Consider the following 21,481-nt stretch of genomic DNA (forward strand, 5'->3'; position numbering starts at 1 on the left):
CATACTGCAAAAAAAAAAAAAAAAAAAAAAAAAAGAAAAACAACGATGCTGCTAAAAGGGAGAGTTTTACGGGGATAAGTTCACCTCTGAAGTTTACTCAGAGAGAGGGTACACTTATTACTAAGCTAAGCTTTCTCGTATGCTCATCCCATCGGGGGAGCCACCTTTTTTGAAGTTTTTTTTTTTTTTTCTTTGTAATGCTTTTCCCAAGTTTGGTTCCCCCCAATTACGCAATGTTCATCCCGTTTTGCCTTTCCCCACTGGGAGAGAAGCAAATCGGTAAAATGATCACCGCATGGACAAATGTGTAAAGCAAAATTAACAAAACAGGGTACAACAAGTGTGCAGCGTAGCTACATAACGCGGTTATTTTTGCAACTCATGTTATTCACCGCATATGTGTACGATTGGGATCTTTGACAAAAGGTTGGTGGGGGAAAAAAAAAAAAAAAAATTGGAAAACTCATCAAACGAAATAAATAACGGAAGAAATGACGATAATACCGTCCCATCACTAACTTAAGTCCCCATTTGTTTATCCCCACCCATTGGTTATTCCCCTTTCTTTACACCAAAAAAAACGAAATGCTGTCTTCAAAATGATACCACAACTGCTGCAGAAGAGGTCGATTTTCTTCCACACCGTTTTAGCTTCCCAGGGAAGGACACCACACGGCGATTGTGCAGGTGAACGTAAACGAATTTTATGTAAGCTGTTCAAAAGACATTTCGGAGTATCTGGAAGTTATGGCTATAGCATTTTTTCGAAAGAAGGAAATTGTGATTCCAATGTAGGAAAGAATAATCTCCATCAGTATGAGGAAAAAAACACGGGTAACAATTTCTTAAAAAAAAAAAATTTTTATTTTACAAAGTGGCCTGGGAGAGTGTCCAAATTGGGAGCTTCATATTTTTTTGGCAAAAATTACAACATGGGGTTTTACCACATGCTGATAGAAGAGGAGGGGAAAATAAAAAAAGACATCGCACTCATATCTAGCTGTAACGCCAAAAGTGTTCAACATAAAAAAATTGAAAACCAAATGAAAGACCTTTCCTGTGGCTACTCTGTCCAAATTGTGCTCTCAGGGAAAGGGGTCAAGTGCTATTATGAAGATGTCAGTTACACTCCTTTTAAGCCTACGTACAGGGGAAACACAAAGCAATATTATAGCTTTAAGATATCCCCCATGACAGAGGTTCAAACGGTGCAGAATAACAGTGGCAGTACGCAGGGAGGTGTAAATGAAAATGAAAATAGTGACGTTAGCAACAGCCCTGGAGGGAAGGAGAAAGACAAATGGTATAAGACCAAGACGGTGAAAAAGCTGTTTGTCCGCTTAGGCATTGGAACAAAAAATATCGACATCACCAGAGTGTTAACCATGCACAAGAGGCATGTAAGCATCGATGTTGACAGAACGGGGACCATCATTAATGTGCACGGCTTTAACAAGAAGTACGTGGGGTCCGTTTCCCACCGCCTCTACCGAATCGTGCGGATGAACGTGTACACCATGAAGGGCGGCTACGTGTACCTGCACAAGCCCAAGCAGAAGGTCTCCAAGAAGAAGTAGCGGGGGTGGGGGCGGCATACGTTGTGGCAGGTGGGCGGCAGATGGGTGGCAGCTGGGCGGCAGAGTGAGGAACCCCCTCATTCGTAACGCCTCACCCCGCATGCACACGTACGACGCGGGGGGTGCCCCGTCGTCCCACCCGCCACGACATAAACCGCTTTTCGCGTCGACTACGTCATGGAGAGGGTTCCCCCAACGGGTTGTCCAACTAAACGTTTTCTTCACAAATTGTAACTTAAACAAAAATTGTTTTAATTATTTTTACGTTATCGCGTGAAACGGAAAAAAAAAAAAATAAAAATAAGTGCCCCGGGGAAGGGTGCTGATGGTGGCAATCTTGCCATGCGCGTCACATGTGACACTAGGAAAATTTATTCCACTAAAATTTTACTTAAAAAAGATGGCAGTTTGATAAAACTACGTCTCGCGTGTACCTCTACAGAATCGCTTTCACGCGAGTGCCAAATGGTGTGGGGCGAAATGGGGAGAATACGGATGCGTTACGTGGAGTCGGTTTTGCTCACGGAACCTGCATTCCCATCAGGTGTGAATGGCTAAGTAGGGGCTCTCTCTTCGCTTTTGCTGTGATTGGCCAAATGGGGGCCCTTCTCCCTGCCCTACTTCCTGTACTTCTTCACCTCCACGGCTTCTTCCCCTCCTCTACTTCTTCCCCTCCTGCTCGTTTTTCAACTTCTCCTGCAGCTCCTTCTTCCTCTGAGCCTTCACCGGATCGTAATACAAAACTACGAGGTACCTCCCCGCCACATTGAAACCGGACAAGTGATCCAGGGCATTCTTGGCATCATAAATATCGTCGTAGACGACAAAGGATGTTCCCTTGGTACCTTCGGCATTTCCCTTTCGTATCTGCCTCACTGTCCCGTATTTTCCAAAAATGTCATACAGCTCATCGGCCGAGATTTTGTACGGCAGGTTTCTGCAAAGAGGGAAAAGCAGCTTGATGAGTGATGGGTGATGGGTGATGCGGCGGCGGTTAGGGGTGGTAAGTCCATTGGGTTCGCACGTTACCAGTATACTGAACCACAGTAAAGGTCACTCAAATGGTCATTACAGTTATATATGTACATATGGGGGATGAATTTTTTTTTTCAGTAGAGCTAACAGCTATGAACCCTTTTCAAAACTGTGAGGGTCCCCCTTTTGTTCTCTATCCCTGAAGTGTTAAAATCCTCTCACCTGACGTAAAGGATCCTACTGACCTCCGCGGGCAAACGTATACTTCTTCTAGACATTGATGGGGGGGCGTCACGCTATGCAAATACAATACATGTACTGTGAGGGGAAGCAGTTTTTAAGGGCTAACGCAGGGAGGGTAAAAAATGCGTAGCGTCCCTTTTCGGAAAAAAAAAAAATCACGATGACCGCGGTGGGGATGCATAAATATATAAAAAACATGAAAAAAAATATGTATGGCGTGGGGGCCGCGAACCTTTTAACAAAGCGATTTGACGATAGATACTCCGCTTAATGCGCGTAAAAAGGGCGGCATTATTTTTTTGTGAATGTCCCGAGGTGGAAAAAGAAGAGGCTACTATGCGCAGCTAACTATATCCGCCTTTCGCGAGCCCAACGGAAATTGCTAAAAGGGGGAAGCGCGCGCGAAGAACCGTATCAGCATGCAATTCAGTACGTTGCGCATTACGCTACGTATCATGTGTTTTATGTGCTTCCCTGCTGGGTCACCTTGAACGAAACAAATTAAGCAAATAGGTATATGCTCCGGGATGGCGAGGCGTTCGCGGGGAAAAAAATAAATGCAGCAAATGTAGCAAATGTAGCAAATGTAGCAAATGTAGCAAACGAAGCAAACGAAGCAAACAAAGCAAATGCAACATAACGCAACGCATTCCACCTACATGCGTGCCATTCGTGCGGAGAAAGGTGCGTTTGCTGCTCCAGAGCAGCGCAGTGGCCGCTTCCATTCGGCTACGCAAAGGAAACCGGAAAACACAAGCATTTATTTATCACCCATGTGGGTGCGCTCTCACAAATGAGACAGCGATGTGGCGTTGCCATTGGATTAAACAAATCAAAGGATAAATTAAAAAAAGAAAGAAAGAAAGAAAGTATATACTCCCCCGCGTAATCTATACTGTTAAAAAAGCGCTATGTCGTTTTTCCCCAAATGGAAGGCAACTGAATCGTATGCTGATGAGCGATAAATCCAATTAGTCTTAGCTTTACTCTGCTGTGAAAACTCCACCCATTTACGTTATGAATGGGGAAGAATAAAAGTTTCTGTTTTTTCTGACCATGTTCAGGCAAATGTACGAAAAAAAAGGGGAATAAAAAAAAAAAAAAAAAAAAAAAAAAAATTACATATGGTATTGACAAACTAGCACACCTTTTCGATTTGCAAATTTCCCTTTCCTTCAACTCAACAGTTTTGCTGATAAGTACAAATGGAGCTGCTTTTTGCTGCGGATGCTGTTCAGTTTGTCCGTGGCCAGGGGCACGATGTTTAACCTGAAAAGGGGGAAATGGGGAATAAGAAGAGGTGTCAATAGTGTGAATAGTGTGAGGAGATGGCTATCTGGCTAAGCAGCCAATCGGCTACGCTTCACATAGAAATGCATGTGGGGGGGACTGCGGCCGACATTTATTAACGATGTGAAGGAGGAGAAAAAAACACAATTTATATTCCCCCCATACACGTGGGCGATGTCTTGTAGTTGTCACATCCACCTCAGTCAGCAAAAAGGAAAAAAAAAAAAAATGGGCACATTCTCAGGCATATAACTTTTTTTATAGCTATTACTCTGTCTGGATGTGCTTCGCTAATTCCAATTTCATCAAAAATAAAGTCAAAAATAATTCCCGTTTGCAAAATGTGGATGCGCACAACTGCAAGGCGTTATCTTCTCTTGTGCCATTTTTTACGACTGTGTTGAGGTTAAAGGGCGCGTATGGAAAGACAAAAAACGTGCGTATGTTGCCGGTACCGTTACGTTTAGCCACGTCTACTCTGATCAGATGGTTATGAAACATTTCCACTTTTTTTACGTCAACTATGTTGAACGAGCATTTGAACAGTATGCTATTTCGTTTGGCACAATTACAGTTTAACTGCTTTACGCTTTTATAGTTTTTTTTTTTCTTCTTTTTTGCCCCCCCTGGTTGTTACTTCGCCGTAGTTGTCTCCTCTTCAAGTGCATTAAATTAATGTACAACTGGTGAGAGCTGTTTTGGAGGTAGCTCACGTGCTCGTGCATGTCGTGAAAGACGATGTTTTTGTAACATTTGGAATTTTTAAAGTAAAGACAATTCTCGAGGAAGTAGTTTTTTTTACTTTTTAATTTATATTTGTAATTGGTTTGCGAAACGCAGGGGTAGGCTAGAAATTTTTGGAGGGCGTCGTTTGCGTGGTTTGTGAGGCTCTGCTGCGTATGCCCGTTTGAAGGGGTAACCATGTGGGGGACGCTGCCCGAATCGCTCCCGTTTGCTAGCATGTGGGATGCGCTCAACGTACGGTTCCCGCTGATACCGTTGATACCGCTGATACTGCTGATACCGCTGATACTGCTGATACCGCTGATACCGCTGATGCCGCTGATGCAGGCGCCCCCCCCACTCTGCGCGTAGTCGAAATAATTTTTAAAGGTCTTCTCGCCCCCCAAGTGCGCGCCTATCACTTTCTTCCAGTACATTAATATGTGCCCATAATTTTTCATCAACTTGGGATACACCCATTTGATGGCCTCAATACAGAGACGGAGTTTAAAGTAGAGAGGGTATGTGATGTTAACGATTTTGGGCTTTTTCAAGACAATCATTTTTTTTAGCAGGAATGTCACACATTTAGGGTATTCAGACATGGGGGGTTCACATGTAAGATGCTCGCGTGCGCGGGGTACACTCCCCTTAGGGTTATTGACAAAATGTCTAATGGACATAACAACTGAGCTGAACAACAACTCGATCATGTCATTTGCGTCCACATAGGACGAATTAATGGTGCTCTTAAGGATTAAATATTTTTTTTTCTTCTTCCATTTTGGAGCAAATTTGCAAATTAAAAATTTGTTGTACTTGTTCATATGCTTAAAGCTGCCATTCTGCTTAACCAGGTCGTCCATTTTTTTTATTTTCCTTTTTAACATTTTTCTCTCCAGGTTGTTAGAAATTTTATTTATGTAGATTTTCCTTTCCTGTTGATACTTTTTTAAATATTCCCAATTTGTGAATTTATACGTTAAAAAGAAATGCTTTATGGCGTTTTTTATGCTGGACTTTTGCCTCTTCTTCTCACTGTACATGTGTGCAAACAGCTTTTCTCTTTTTCGGTTTGGACATTCCATTTTTTGGCTAGCCAGGAAGGCCTTCAAGAGCGCCCTCTCCAGTTCTTCGAAGCCTGCGGGGGGGCATGACGGTGACACGGCGATGACATAACGATTGCATGACGACTGCATGGCGATTGCATGCCGATGACACCGTGACGGCGCAGTAATGGCATCCTGCAACACTGCACACGCATCTACCGCTCACGCAGAAATCGAATCCCCTGCTGGTTCGTCGCCCCAGCACGAAAATGTATGAACAGTGCAGGCGAAAAGGTGGAAAAAAAAAAAAATTTTTTTTAGCTAGCTAGGTTAGCTAGTTGGACACTCCTCTTTTTACCTGCTCGCGGCACACCCGAGCTGTGCAACACATCCTTCAAGTGTACACCCCTGGTGGACAACACCATTTCGTCAATTTTGTATGAACTCAAAAAATTAAAGAAAAGAACGGCACTGTCTATGCTGACTGGTTTGTTCCCCATTCGGCGCACACTTTGTTGAAGATGGGACAGCACGAGTTGTTCGTTCATTAGCGGCTCAAACAGGTAGTTACTCCTTAGCATGTGAACGTTACAGAGAAAGATCCTTTCCTTGTCCATTTTGCACAAAAATTGGAGAATATCTTTGTTAATCTGGTTAATTATTTTTAAAAAATACATGTTTACAGTTTTGTTTTTTTTGCATCTCCACTTTGTTGCAACGTAAAAATAGGTGTACGTTTTGTTCATCTTCGTGATTTTTTTTTGCATTTCGTACAGATTTGTTATTGCCTTTATCAGGAGAGCGATTTCTTCACTGTGCAGGTTAGTACATCCCTTACGATTTAACACCTTTTGGACAATTTTTTTAATCAAAATGAAGATTTTTAAATTGAAGGATGACGTCATGAGATACAATTCATTGTACGAATTGTGTGCATAATAAAATTGCAATTTTTTTTTTTTTTTTTCCATCCTTGTGTGTTGTGATCTTTGTATTGTTACCTTTTCTGATTTGTCCATTTGCTCCATTCGTCGTTGCACATACCCAATTTGTGATGTCATCCCTAGGGGAATGTTTATTCCGCCTCATTTGGTTTATTTCATCCTCGTACGCTTTGTAAACCTCGCTCGTCATGGAGCTGTTCATGTGGGAAATAAGTTGGACCACATCAGAGAGGTCCCTCAGACGGAGGAAGTAATCCGAACAGTTCATTCTCCTCAAAGTGGACAACACACAAGTGTCAATTTTTTTGAAGACCCTTTTTTGATATTTCCAACGGGTGGGAATTACCAAAGTAGATGATAAAACTCGATTGAGATGATCCAGCTCGAGGAGGTTCCCACCACTGCTGTCACTGAGGAAGGAACAATAAAGTGCACTTAAAAAAAAGTCACTAAATTTGTTAAAATGAAAATGGAAGGAAAAGTAGGAAAAAATATTTTTCACATTTTTAAAAGGTGGCTTATGGTTGACAATAAAATGGCTTATATAATGAACACCGTCTTCATTGATGAATTTTTTTTTTTTTGAATCACATTTAGGAGACTACTCAAGTGTGCGTCCTTCAGATAAATAATTCCATTCTTGTTAAAGAGAAATCTAATTAAAAAATTCAGAGTGCCATTTGGTAACCTTTCATCTCTCAGGTTAGAGATACTGTTCATCATGTCTACTATTTGTTGTGGAGTAAATTTATTTATTTTTTTCTCCATGAGATTCATTAGCATGTGAATCACTTCGTCAGTTTGTGTTTGTCTTCGTTGGGAGAAGCAGCTGAGGGTTACCACTAGGCTTTTTGCATCGAATTTCAGGGGGAGATGTTTGTAGCAGTGGAGAAGGAAGTCCTGGGGAGGGGGGTTATTCCTCCGCGGGGGGGTACAATCAAGATGACCACTGCGTCGGTCGCTTGGGTGTCCATCGATTGAGCGGCTATCGACTGAGCGGCTATCGACTGAGCGGCTATCCTCATCGTTGTTATGACCTGCGTGGCGATTCCCATCGCGGACGTCACACACCCTGATCAGCGGCACGAGGAGCCGGGCGTCCAGCTGCCTCTTCATCCTCTTTATCAGCTTCAACTGAATAGCCGCCGACCCTGTAAGTCCCCCCCTTTGCTGAGGGGAGGTACGAGCCGAATTCAGTTCGCGTTCCCTTAAGTGGATCCCCATTTGAGAATTCTCATCCCTGTGGGAATGCCATTCTGTGGTTCCTCCCTTTTGTGTCACGCTTTCCTCCCTATTGAGATCCCTTTCTTTAAGAGATCCTAAAATGGAATCCCTCAACCCATACAGACGCTTCCTCTCCAGGCGGTTAAACAGGACGTATTCACATTTTACCTTCTTCACAAAGAGGAGGCCTATTTCTTTCTTCAAGTAAATGATGAAAAATTTGTTGAGGCAATCCTCAGGGGTTATAAATTTGCTCAGCTTTTCCATAGGGATCTTTTTCTTCCTCAGACAGTCAATGAGGCGGAATATGAAATGGATGCAGTTGTGGGGGTTTCTCCATTTGGCAGGCTCCCCTGGTTGGGCAGACTCGTCAAATCTTAGCTTATAAAACAGCTCAAAATTTTTTGAATTGATTTTTGGGCAGCCTCTCCCTTCTGTCTTTGTCACCTGGTGTGCACTTCCCTGTTGAAATTCTGCTGGAGTTGGCACCTGCCTGCACATCTTCAGGTAGGCATTCAGCACATTATGCAGCTGATGCAGGGAGAGGGAGTGTATCCTATGGAGCACCATAAAATTGACTCTGTAGAGGAGGACACAACACAACGCGTTAAGCTTTTCTACTTTGGACAGAACGAACAGGAGGGATATCAAATCCGAGTTGCTCAAAAAAGGTTCATTTAAAAGACACAAAAACGTATAATTAAAATATCCTTTATTGAAATAATTTAATTTAATGAAGGCATGCAAAATGCTGAGCAGCTCCTTTATGCTTCTCTCTCGTAGACCCAGCGAGGGCACGGCTTGGCAAATATCCTCCAGCAGGTTGCCATTTTTGTAATTGTACGCTTGGCATTTGTCCAAAATGGTCATTACGCTTTTTATGCTCCTCACATGGTACTGGATCACCAGTCTGCTCTGTTTGCCCTGTTCGATTTGTCTGCCCTGTTCGATTCGTTTGCCCTGTTCGATTCGTTTGCCCTGTTCTATTCGTTTGCCATGTTCGCTTCGTTCGCCATGTTCGCTTCGTTCGCTTCGTTCGATTTGTTTTTTTTCTCGTTCGTCTTGATATTTTTTTATCACCGTGTTGTTCTGTTTGCTCGAGTGCGGGGAGATTGGGCTACCTTCTGGGGGGCTACCTCCTGGTGACGTGCTGCTCAGTGATTCGTAGGAGAAGGTCCCGACGTTGCGGTTCCTGCCCCCCTCTCCATTCGTGTGTCCCTGTTCACGATGTCCGTTCCCCTGCCGAGGCGGCCAATCGGGTGTGCCGCCGACCCACGTAGGTCCATTCTGAGCAGAAGGAACGCTTAGGTGACTCCCCTTTTTTGGAGGTGGAAAAAAATGACTTCCCTCCTTTGTGGGCGTCTCCACATGATCACTGAGGAGGGAAAGGTCCCTTTCCCTTTCTGCATATTCAATCACCTGTGTGAGTGTCCCCCTTTTGTATGTTAGGGTTACCGTCTCCTTGTATTGATCGCTGTAGGGCACGTGCTGGATGTGACATTTTATTCTCTTATTTCTCTTTGCCTTCTCTCTGTATAGGATTTTCTTAATGTGATTGATTTTTCTAGCATAGCCGAGCATTGTTCGTGGGGGGGTTCCTTTGGGGGGGTCATTTTTGCAGGCAGCCACTTCGAGGGAGGCACTTTGGGGAGGCACCTTTGTGGAAGCTAATTTGTGTTGAGCACTTTCGTGGTGAACGCATTTGTGGTGAGTGGTCCCCCCGGAGAAGTCCCCTTTTTCGCCATCCCGCGTGCAACAGCTTCACCAGAGTGACCGCTTCACCAGAGCGACCGCTTCACCAGAGTGACCGCTTCACCAGCGCTGCCTCCCCCCGCAGCGTCGTCTCCACGGCGGACCCGGTTCTGCGGAGCGGAAGAATCGATCAGCTACAGTGTATTAACTCGCCAAATAATATTCACATGCATCCTCGCCAAAGGGAGATAAACTACATAATGTGTATGTTTCTCCTTTTTTTTTCTGTAACAGTAATGGAAGTTACGCATGGCTCTGTTTGCTAGACGATTTTTCAGCCGCCATGTGTTTGACTCTCCGCTAGGCAACTCGCCCAGTAGTGCGGCACGTTTGGATAGCAGCGCATCGTGCTGTTGTAGCGTTGTGACGGTGCGGCGATGTGGCATTGCGGCACTGTGGCATAGTGGGAACGCTCCCCCTTTCTGAGAGGTCACGCTCTGCTGGGTGGGATATCTTCCTCCATGTTGAAGGCCAGCAGCAAATGCGCGAGCAGGAGGAGGAAGAAGGAGTCCACTTTTAGCCAAGTTTGCTTCTCTCCCCCGCCTGAAAGAAGATATCTGTGGCTAACGGCGTGTATTCCCCTCACACACAAGAACGCACAACGCATCGCTCAGTATCGCTGCGTATCGCTGCGCACCGCTGCGTATCGCGGCCTGTCCCCCTCTCTGTGGGCGTAAGCTCGACTAACGAGCACCCATAAAATGAAAAGGAGGAAAACACTCACGGCAACAGCGATACTGCTCGTTCAAGCCATTACACAACAGTGGGTGTATCTCTGCTTTAAGAGGACGCAAAAAGTTGTGCATATTTTAAATGAACATCTGTGTGCTGGACAGAGTAAAGCAGTTACCCCTTGCTTCGTAGCAACGGTAACATATGGGAGGGAACGCAAACACGCTCTAAACGAGCACAGAAATAAAATTAGGGACGTAATTAGGCAGTCGGTGAACCTGCCCGTCCAGCTTATGCCCACCACGTACGCCAGCTTCGACAGGTAGGCCGAGGAGGGGCCATTTGGCTAAACTTGCCGAGATTTGGCTAAACTTGCCGAGATTTGGCTAAATTTGCCGAGATTTGGCGGCAATTGAGCGGCAATTGGGCGGCAACTGAGCGGCAATTGAGCAGCAACTGAACAACGAATGAATCTCCACTCTCCGAAGCGTCGCCCCATTTGCACACCTCTCCACATGTTTGCTTTCATTTCACCGGGTTGTCCCCACTTGGGTGTTTCCCCCAGGCAGAAACAAATACAGGACCTCTGGATCAGCGAACGGGTTTATGAAAAACGCAACTTCGCCAATGTGAAGAAGTGCATACGGGATGGAAGGAAGAAGGAGAAAAAATCTACCCATGATGGGGAGGGGAAAAACGGGTTCAGCAAATGTGGACCGCCCCCGGGAAGAGAGGAAGAACCCACTCGGACAGAGGCGGAACCAGAAGCGGAACCAGAAGCAGAACCAAAAGTAGAAGCAGAACCAGAACCAAAAGTAGAAGCAGAAGCAGAACCCCTGATGAAGAGAAAACAAGTCCTGACAAACTTGAAATGGACAGAAGTGATTGGCAGTATCTCCAACCAGGAGAGGCACCCCCAGGGTAGATACGGAAGGGATCATAATGTACACCAATTTGGAAAGTCCATCCTCCTAAACCTTGAAAAAAAAAAAAAAAAAAACTACTCCATTTTTACAGAAAAATATATCAGAAAATACGAATCATTCACGATGGACCACCCTATGCAAACAACGACATTCACATAGGACACATACTCAACAAAATTGTGAAAGACATATACCTAAAATTTTTGTTAATGAGCAATTACTGCGTGATGTTGATTCATGGGTTCGATACACATGGGCTACCCATCGAGTACCAGGTGATGAAAATGCTTAACATTAAGAACATCCAAGAGTTGAGTTTGCCAAACTGTTCAGAAGTGAGTAACGATCAGTCCCAAGTTTTTATGCTCGATCAGGAGAAGACACCGAGGGGGGAAACTAAGGGACATGTCCTTACCAGGTGGCTCACCAGCAGGGAGAATTGGCAGCATCGGGAGAAGCATGGTCTGCATCAGAGTCGGTTGAACGACAGACGCCCCACCCTTGTGCGTGACCTGCTGCGCCGTGAAGACGTCCCACTTGTGAGCCTGAGCCAAGCGGAGAAAAAAATCATATACTTCAAAAGTCTGTGCAAGTCGTACGCCGCTCACTTCATCAATGAGCAGTTCATGTCTATGGTCTCCTACGGCATATGGGGTCTGTGGGACTATACCTACGTCACGTTTTATGATCTGTATGAGGACATCCAGCGGGCCGTCTTTCGGAGCCTCCTCGAGCACGTAAGGATGGCGAAGGGGGAGGCGGTGACGCGGTATCGCGGTGACGCGGCAACGCGTTAGCGCGGTGAGAGGGTGACCCCAGCTAGCGTTTCCCCCATTTTGCACCCCCCCCCATGAGCCGCTGCTACCCCCACTCATAAGCCGCTGCTACCCCCACTCATAAGCCGCTGCTACCCCCACTCATAAGCCGCTGCTACCCCCACTCATAAGCCGCTGCTACCCCCACTCATAAGCCGCTGCTACCCCAACCCCTTCTCTTCCCCTTCCTCCCCATCGCAGAAGCACATCTACGTGAGCAACCGACCCATATACCACAGCTACGCGACACAGACGGTGTTATCAGACAGCGAAATTATTTACAAAAAGCGGATCTGCAATTCGTTTTACTTCTTCTTCGATATGCACAGCGTAAGTGACTCCTTAGCTTTGAAATTGTTGGGAGCCAGTGTGGAGAACGAACAGGTTAGGGAGATGATTCAAGTGGGGGGTGACGAAGTGGGAGGTGAAGAAGTGAGATATGACGACGTGGTAGATCGCGCAGTGAACGATCGCGACGTGGAGATGCTTCGCACCAGGTTGGGTCCGTCTCCCAGTGGACCCCCCCCCAGTGAGGAAGGCCCCCCCAATGAGGCAGCACGAACAAAGTTGCTCTCCCGAACCAAGGAAATGATAAAAAAGAAACTAAAGGTGCTTGTATTCACCACCCAAATGTATACCATTTTTAACAATAAGTGTTTGTTGATACATGGAGAGTATACATACCAAATTGTGAGGGTGAAATTTGAAAAAAAAAATTTCTTTTTTTCCTCATCTGTGAAAAATCACTGCATATGTTTCTCGAGTACTTAAAAAAATACTACTCGAAGGAGGACAGAATTTTGGAGGTGAAAAAAGTAGTGACTCTCAAAGGGAAGGAATTGGCTAGCTGTACTTATGTCAACTTCGTTAACCAAGTGCCAAGTCCCTTTGTCCTCGTGTCGAAGAACGAAATTGATGAGTCTTTTGGCTCTGGCATTGTGCACGTGGCTCCTGCACACGGCTTTGCGGACTACAACGTGTATTACCAGAACAATGAGCTCCGGAAGGTACACCTCGGCGGGGAACACTACGAGGAAGGTAAGCGGCGGGGGGGGGAGGACAGGGATGGTCTCGCAAAAGGGGAAAAAATTGGAAGGATTGCCCATAGGGGGGAGGCAGTCCCTATTGGAGAGGTTGGTCGTATTGGAGAAGCTGGCCGCATTGGAGAAGCTGGCCGCATTGGAGAAGCTGGCCGCATTGGAGAAGCTGGCCGCATTGGAGAAGCTGGCCGCATTGGAGAGGCTGGCCGCATTGGAGAAGTCACCCCTGTGGATGAAAACGTGATCGACCAGAATGACGACCTGAAGGAGGAATACGCAAAGGTGGTTCTGGAAAACTGCGAGAGGAACGCGGAGCTGATAAGGCGGGATGCACTGTCGGGCAAGGGAGAAGTGAGCCCTCTCCTTCACAACCTATTGCGTAGTGGCGATATGGAATCCTCCCCCAAAATGAAAATCAAAAACAAAATTAACATAAACCGGGAGGACATTCACTTGCTTTTCTACTATGCCTTCCACGAGCATGTCCTGTTTCACTTCCCTTATGAGCACCTGTACACATATGATTGGAGATCACACACCAGCGTACAAATAAAGTCGCTTCTCCAAATCTACGTAGACATAGAAAAAATAAAGCAAAACAAGCTGTTTTATGAGAGCATTAGGAGGATTAATTTTTTAAGTGACCACGTGAGGGATGCTTTAATAAAAACGATTGAGAATCGAAACGAGTGGTGCATAAGCAGGCAGAAGCACTGGGGGGTGAATATCCCCTTGAGGGATTTACTCATAGGTGGAGAGTGTAAGGTGAGCTTCCGTCAACAGGTCATGGATGTGTGGTTTGACTCCTCCGTTTCGTACCTCTACGTCCTGTACATGTGCAGGCACATCCTCTTTAATGAGTACTTCAAACGGATGGCCCCTTCTACCCGGAGGGAGAAAAAACGCACAGTTGCTGTGCTAGGTAAGAGGAGCAGCGGTGACGGCGGTGATGATGATGATGACGATGATGATGACAATGATGATGATGATGACGATGATGACTCCCCCTTTTTTAATATACACGATGTGTATGACCAACTGGGGAGAGCGAATGACGGGATAGGGAGAGGAGACCCGCGGTTCGGTAAGGAGAAGAAAGACCTCCTCAAAGATGTAATGACGAAGAGGAAAATATTCGACCCGGAAGTAATGTACCAACGGTTGATGAAGCGACTGAATAGTGAGAAGAATCCCTTCAAGGTAGGAAGTACTAGTCAGATAGTCCATCCGTATAGAACGCAGAAACGAAAAGGGGAGTCCTTTTTGCTGAAGGATATGGGCATACACCTGTGTTGCGAGGGGGTGGACCAGGTAAGGGGGTGGTTCCAATCCCTTTTTTTTATTTACTTCTTTTTAAGCGGTGGTGCTGGGGCAGGTGCGGGGGCAGGTGCGGGGGCAGGTGCGAAACCAAAGGGAGAGACCCCCCTTCCAATTAGCAACATCATCGTGCACAACTACGTCGTGGATGGCAACAATGTAAAGTTGAGCAAAAGCCTGAACAATGTGATCTCCCCTCGTAAGTTGTTCCCACTGAGGGGCAGCCGGAGTAGCACTACTGACGAGGTATCAACCGGAGGAACCTCCACCAAAGGGGACGTTACAGAGAGGAGAAACCCCCCACAGAAGGAAACCCTAAGAAAAAAACGCCCTTAAAAGGAAGAAACACCCCCCCCCTGGGGATAAACACTTCAACGCAGATATCGTAAGACTATGGGTTTGCTGTCACAATTTTTTTAACAAAAATATTTCAATAAGTGAGCAGATTTTAGACGACATAAATAAGCATATTTATTTGAAGCTGTATAATACATTTAAATTTTTATTGAACAATTTGCACGACTTGGATTTTTCAAACGTAAAAGTGGAAGGAGAAGAAGAACAGCTACAAATGATGGACCAATATATACTGTCAAAAAAGAATAACTTAATTCGATGTTGCTTGAAGTATTACTCAAATTTTCAATTACAGCTATTTGTAAAACATGTGCTAAGTTTTGTTAATCGTGATTTGGCTATATATCTTGATTATTGCAAGGATAGACTGTACGTACATGAGAGGGACTCCATTAGCAGGAGGAATTGTCAAAAGATTTTTTATCACATCCTGGTTGACATGCTGAAGGTGCTGGCCCCCGTGGTACCCCACTTGTGTGAGGATGTGTACGGCACGCTGCTGTCGTTGAAGGGGGGGGGAGCTTGAAAAGTTGGCCCTCCAAAAGGGGGAGGCACATAAGGAGGCACACACAGGGAAGTTGGCACAGACGTTGGCGAAGAAGCACAGGTCGCTTTTCTTCTGCCAACTGCCAACCACTAAAAGGAGAAAAAAAGTCCATTTGGAAATTCTGTTCTTAATAAAATATTTCGTACATAAACAGATGAACGGATTTCTGTCCAACTCTCTGCAGGCAATTGTTTACCTCTACTCAGATAGCGAAGAGGTCATAACTTTGGTGAAGCAGTTTTTGAAAACACACAATCCACTCTCCAGTTTCCACAACCATGATGACCTTCGGTTTCTCTTTAACGTCTCCAACGTTATCCTATGTGAAGACTTACTACAACTGCAAAAGATGGACCCAGCGTTCCGCACGTACACAATTTCACTTGCTCGTGGTGGGGAGGGAGTTCCTCCACAAGAATGTGAAGAGCTGGACCAGCTGTTTCGGGGGGACCAAGCTGAGGAGGACCACCCCTTCCAGGACATGCTTCGCGCGGGGGGCGCCTCCAAGCAGGCCTCCATCAGCGTGGGGATTGGCAAATCCGCCGAGGCCAAGTGCGCCAGGTGCGTTTCCTCACCCGCTGGGGGAGCGGCTAAAATGGGGGGCCAACCTAAGCAGCCAACCTACGCTAACCTAAGCCGCCAGCCTACGCTAACCTAAGCCGCCAACCTACGCCGCTAACCCACGCCACCCTACATGGACCTCCTTTTTTTTACCACTCCCCAACGCAGGTGCTGGATGTACGGAACGGTCAGCCCCTTTGAAGGGGAACTCTTCTGCCCGAGGTGCCTTAGCGTGGTGAAGAAATACTACGATTAGCGTGTCAGGCGAGAAAGTGAGGGGGGGGAGGGGGGTTATCCCTTCCCGGACGCTCTGCCAATAACTTGGCAACAGGTATACTTTTTTTTGTGCTCTTAAATCGGTTTGCAAAGTTCACCATATTTGGTGAATTGGTGGAACGTGTTGGTGCAGCGGGGGGTGGCGGGACAGAGAGGCGCTAACGGTGCGAGGGACAACCCTCCACACGCCGTGCCTACATTCCCGTCGCTACGCACGCACCCCTAATTCGAGGCATACATCGCGTATGCGTTAAAAAAAAAAGTAACAAATCGGCACGCCGCACAAGCGCTGCAAAGTTAGAGCGCCATTTGGCTCGCGTCCGGTCCGTGCGACTCGGCCTGTCCGAGCAGTCCCGTTTGACCCTGCGCATCCAGCGCGTCGTGTGCATCCTGCCCATTCTGTTCGCTCGGTTCGTTTGAGTTGTTTTGTTCGTTTTTTTCATTTTTTTCATTTTTTTGCGCCCTCTCTTCATCGCCGTGGCGCGCTCTCTTCCGCTCCTGACGGGGAAACAAGGGAAAAAAAAGGGGAAAAATTAAACGGAAAAAAAAAAGGAAAAAAAAGGGGAAAAATTAAACGGAAAAAAAAAAGGAAAAAAAAGGGAAAAATTAAACGGAAAAATTAGAAAAATTAAAATAAAAAACTTCAAAAGAAGCACCACTCAGGTTGCGCACATTGCGTGGTACACTTAAGATGCGCTTCGGCTGTGTAAGCGGCTGGGTGCCATATAGGGGGGTGGGGGGCTACCCAATGGAACGAAGAAGTTAGCGCTCGCCCAGCAGCCGCTCCACTTGGCACGCCCCATTTGGTACGCCCCATTCGGCACAGCGCGCCTGGCCTCCCAACTCACCATTTGCTGGTTCTGGATCTCAAAGTAATTTTGCAAGTACTGGTACTGCTTCAGCTTTAGCTTCACCTTCCTGGTGCTTATCACGGCGAGCTCCTTCAACAGCTTCCTGATGTTGTGTCTCTCCAGTTCCGCCAGCTGACGGGCCCTCTTCTTTGAGGCGTTAATAATTGTGTTGTGTATTTCCTGCATGTCCTTTTCATTAAGTATGTAGGTGGAGGGGGCAGTGTCCTTTGGCGGGAGGTTAATGTTGAGAGGTACGAAGTCGGGATTGCCGCAGGGGATATTAGGGTCGTCTCTTTCGGCTTTCATGTCCGCGCTGCTGCTCATTTGGTGGTTGGCCGCACCTGCTTCAGCCGCACCTGCTTCAGCCGTTTCTGCTTCATCTTTTTCTGCCGATTCGGATACAATCGGGGCTTCCCCCTCGTTGCCCGTCTTGGAAATGCCGTCGTGCTGCTCCTCGGGGATGGTTGGCACCTCGTTCGCTTCGCCGCCTTCGTTCGCTTCGCCGCCTTCATTCGCTTCGCCGCCTTCGTGTACCGCACCACTGCCACACTCGGGGAGGGCTTCTCCGCACGGCCTCTGTCCGGGGGCTCCTTCTCCTTCGGCGCCCGTCGGGTCCGCGGCGGTGACGTCTGCCTGGTTCTCGGCAGTAGAATTTGCTGCAGTTGGATCTTCCCCCTTAGTCTCCCCAGCTGTGGCGTGGTCTTCGCAGGGGGGTTCCCCCCCAGCCTGATCCGCCTCGAAATTTTCCATTTTGATATCTCCCGTTTGAACATCAGGGTTTTCTCGCTTCTCCCACTGCTCTCGCTTCATTTGCTCCTCCCTCTCCTTAACCCTAGCAACAAACTCACGCTGCTTGTTAAGAATAAAATCGACAATTTTCTTCGCAGCATACGCACCAATATACGGACTGATGTAGTTACATATAAAGGAGAGTAAAGACAGGAGAGTGTTATTCTGTTTAAAAGACTTAAAAGAAACATTATTGATATTGAAAAGATTGTCAACATCAAAATAAGGGTTGGAAAGTGGCATAGATGTGAATTTATAAATACATTCATATGCACTTTTTGTTCCTACAGATTCACTAATTTTTTCCCAATTATTTTTATATTTGCTTATACCATCAATCAGTTTCTCTATCTCAGTAACACTCCAATCGTTGCCAAGAAAGCTGTACGGTATGTTTACTTTTACAAAATTAGATCTATTCAAAATGCTGGGATATTTACTCGAGTTGAAACAAGCATTACACCAAACACACTTATCCAAAACTCCGTAAGAAATTTTTTTCACATTGTTTGGTTTTAAAATATAATACACATGAGTGCATACCTTTTTACAGCTCACACACTTGTAGATGTTGCTCAGTGACTGGTGGTGATTTCCTCCTTTTGATCCTCCTTTTGATCTTCCTTCTCCTGAGTGATTCCATTCGATAGAGTTGATTCTTTCTTCTGACAGGGTGTCGTAATAATTTACATGAATAGGACTTCCTTTATATTTTTCATTTTTTGTTTGCATATTTTGGTTTAACCACTCGAACGTATTCATGTGTGGGGGGTAGTCCTTCATTCCGCTTGTTCCCCATGGAGTACTTCCCATCGTCCGTTCTGCTTCTCCACGTTTTCCGTATGCCATGGTGGGGGAGGAAGTCCATGTGCCCACTCCCCCATGGGGGAGCGATTCCTGGGGGGGGGTACTCCACGGGCTGGGGGGGCCCTCTCCTCCTGCTGGTGCTACTACTCCCGCTGCTGGTGGTACTACTCCCGCTGCTGGTGCTACTCCTACTGCTGCTGGTGCTACTCCTACTGCTGCTGGTGCTACTCCTACTGCTGCTGGTGGTACTACCCCCTCTCCTACTGCCACCCCCCCTGCTGCACTGCTCAGCGGATCCCCTATCATGCTGGCATACTCACTCACGCCGCAACTCTCGATGTGTGTTTTTTTTTTTCGGCGTCCCAGTTTTGGCCATCCCCCCTTTCCTGGCCTCCTAAAGAGTCAATCCCATTAAAAGGAAAGACATTCCTTTGGGGTGCCCCCCAATTTGCAACGTCCTGTTGTCTCCACCCCTGATACATATTATTAACCGTTTCGTAATTTAAATAATTCAGTGCAGCTCCGTGACTAAAGGGAGACTCCCACTTGGTATTAGTCCACACACTACCACCTCCTAGCAAGCCAAACAAAACCTCGATTAATTTCCTATCAGCTCTAATACTGCCGTAACATCGTTGCAGGGTGAGGACTTCTGTTGGGTTATTCCTATGTAGACTAATCATTTCATCCTTCACTCGGTGAATCTCCTTGTCATTATTTGGAGACCTGGTCAGTTCCCCATTTAGGAGAGTGTAAATATAGTGGAGGTCTTCCTCTACTATATCTGTGGAGTACGTCATGGTGGCTCCACTTGGTAACTGATGGTTCTTAATCACAGACCCCTCATCAGCATGAGTCACATCTCCACTCGACCCACCGACAAAAAAATTTCCCCCTTCAGTACAATAGTAGGGATCGAATGTCATGGAGTTCACATTTTGGAGGTTTAAATTATGAATGCTATTTTTTATGTTGGCCGATTTTTTCTTTACGATGTTTCTCAGGTACGTGTTCGACGGCCGCATGCAGACCGGTTGCGCCTGAAGCGGTTGCTGCGGAAGAGGCGGTTGCTGAGGAAGAAGCGGTTGCTGAGGAAGAAGCGGTTGCTGAGGAAGAAGCGGTTGCTCAGGCAGATGCGATTGCTGCGCCTGATGCTGCGCCTGATTTGCGTGCGCGCTTTGGGTGCCTTCACTGGGGTCCACCTGGAAATTTTCTGACGGGTTCATTTCTTGAGCCTTTGCTCCGCCTTCCCCGTTCTCCCCCCCGTTCAGGGGAATGCCTCCCTGTGCTTCTTCAGCATTTGCCCTAGTCCAGTCCACGCCGGAAGCCTCACCCATTTGATTAATACCCAACTGATTCAGGCCCACATCCCCACCGTGGCTCACGTAAAGCGAACTGCTACCGATGGAGTAATTACCGGTTGGACCTTCTTCAACCTGTGCGTTGTTCGATTCGTTTTTCTCCTGGGGGTAATTTGCACCCGTGTGAAATTCCCATACCTGATTTGGGTCCTCTCCCATGGTGGGCAACTCTCTCCCTTTGTTGCCATCAGCTGTGCATGCGTTGCTGCCACTTGGGTCCAGGGGGTCATCTCCTGGGTTGGCTTCTTCCTTGGCAGTCCCGCCCCCCTGCTGATGTTGCTCCTCCTCCATCATGCTCACCGATCCGACTAACTCATCTGCCCTTTCGGTGCAATTTTGATCGGTTATATCATCCCTTCCGAGTTCGTCTCCCCTTTGGATTCCCGCTTCGTCAGGCATTTCCCCCTGGGGAGTATTCACCTCCTCGTCGTTCATCCTTAAAGGGGTCCCTGACACGGTTCCGATGCGGCGAATGGCTTAGAAGCGGCAGATCACTACGACGCAGCTGATCTCTTCGACTTGCGAGTGGTCTTACTTGCTGATCTTCTACCACCCAATGTTGTCATCCGTTGTATTCCGTTTGAGGATGGGTCCGATTATCGCTTGCTTCGAGGAGCGCCCTACGAGAGTGCCTTCTGCTTAGAAGGCTGTGCTGCGCAGAAATGTCGTTCCCGGGTTGGCCGCGCGTGAGGGGACTGCGAATTACCCATGCATCGCCGACCCATCAATCGGATAACGGGGAGGGGTAAACGGGTAGAGGTAAACGGGTAGGGGTAAACGGGTAGAGGTAAACGGGTAGGGGTAAACGGGTAGAGATAAACGCCTACAGGTTAACGACTAATCGGCTAGCTAACCTATTAGTCGATCCATTCAACCGTTCGCTTGTCCCACCCCTCAAGGATGCTTTCCCTGTTGCAAATATTCGGCAGCACCCCCCGCGGGAAGAACTACACATATATAGCTACTTCCCAATTGGCAGGTAGAGTCAGGCGTTCACTTGGGAGATGCACCAGCGCACATACGTGTGATGGTCCTTCCCAGAAGGGTTCCACCCTCCCCTTTATTCGACTAGATCTGCTAAAAAAAGAAAAAAAATGCTTCTTCTTTTCCACCCCTGACGACAAACAGGTGTACTTTACTTCGTGCTTTTTCCGCTGCCTCAAAAAATGTGCATGGAGAGGAGGCGTAGGTCCCTTCTCTGGTCAGAACTACAAGCAGCTGCTTCTATGCAACTTCGATTTTTTGCAAGTCAGTTACTTTTGATTAACTGACAGGTACAACTCGATCGTTCATTCTGGGAGGGTTAACTAACAATAGCTACTTCGCTTGGAAAGAAGATTTTCCCAGCAAGGGGGATGAAGTTAAATTACAACAAAAAAAGAAAG

At 46.7% G+C, this 21,481-nt stretch overlaps 5 protein-coding genes across 5 annotated transcripts; 2 read left to right on the plus strand and 3 right to left on the minus strand.

Moving 5' to 3' along the window:
* Positions 1–599: 599 nt before the first annotated feature.
* PCYB_145050 (hypothetical protein) lies at positions 600–1,577 on the plus strand (the record flags this gene model as incomplete). The annotated part of the gene is made up of 1 exon (XM_004224976.1): positions 600–1,577. One exon carries the CDS (start codon positions 600–602, stop codon positions 1,575–1,577), a length of 978 nt encoding a protein of 325 aa, XP_004225024.1.
* A 660-nt stretch (positions 1,578–2,237) lies between these two features.
* PCYB_145060 (pre-mRNA branch site protein p14) lies at positions 2,238–2,514 on the minus strand (the record flags this gene model as incomplete). The annotated part of the gene is made up of 1 exon (XM_004224977.1): positions 2,238–2,514. A coding segment is annotated over one exon (276 nt), but the record flags the coding sequence as incomplete, so codon positions are not given.
* A 4,258-nt stretch (positions 2,515–6,772) lies between these two features.
* Positions 6,773–9,606, minus strand: PCYB_145070 (hypothetical protein; the record flags this gene model as incomplete). Its single annotated transcript, XM_004224978.1, has 2 exons — positions 6,773–7,318; positions 7,357–9,606. 2 exons carry the CDS (start codon positions 9,604–9,606, stop codon positions 6,773–6,775), a joined length of 2,796 nt encoding a protein of 931 aa, XP_004225026.1.
* An 872-nt stretch (positions 9,607–10,478) lies between these two features.
* Positions 10,479–15,430, plus strand: PCYB_145080 (isoleucyl-tRNA synthetase; the record flags this gene model as incomplete). The annotated part of the gene is made up of 7 exons (XM_004224979.1): positions 10,479–10,771; positions 11,015–11,393; positions 11,480–12,112; positions 12,392–12,640; positions 12,955–14,541; positions 14,589–14,605; positions 14,938–15,430. 7 exons carry the CDS (start codon positions 10,479–10,481, stop codon positions 15,428–15,430), a joined length of 3,651 nt encoding a protein of 1,216 aa, XP_004225027.1.
* A 2,651-nt stretch (positions 15,431–18,081) lies between these two features.
* PCYB_145090 (hypothetical protein) lies at positions 18,082–19,661 on the minus strand (the record flags this gene model as incomplete). Its single annotated transcript, XM_004224980.1, has 2 exons — positions 18,082–18,586; positions 19,216–19,661. Coding segments are annotated over 2 exons (951 nt in total), but the record flags the coding sequence as incomplete, so codon positions are not given.
* Positions 19,662–21,481: the final 1,820 nt, after the last annotated feature.

The sequence above is a fragment of the Plasmodium cynomolgi genome, chromosome 14 (genome assembly GCF_000321355.1).
Source record: "Plasmodium cynomolgi strain B DNA, chromosome 14, whole genome shotgun sequence".
Taxonomy (NCBI): domain Eukaryota; phylum Apicomplexa; class Aconoidasida; order Haemosporida; family Plasmodiidae; genus Plasmodium; species Plasmodium cynomolgi.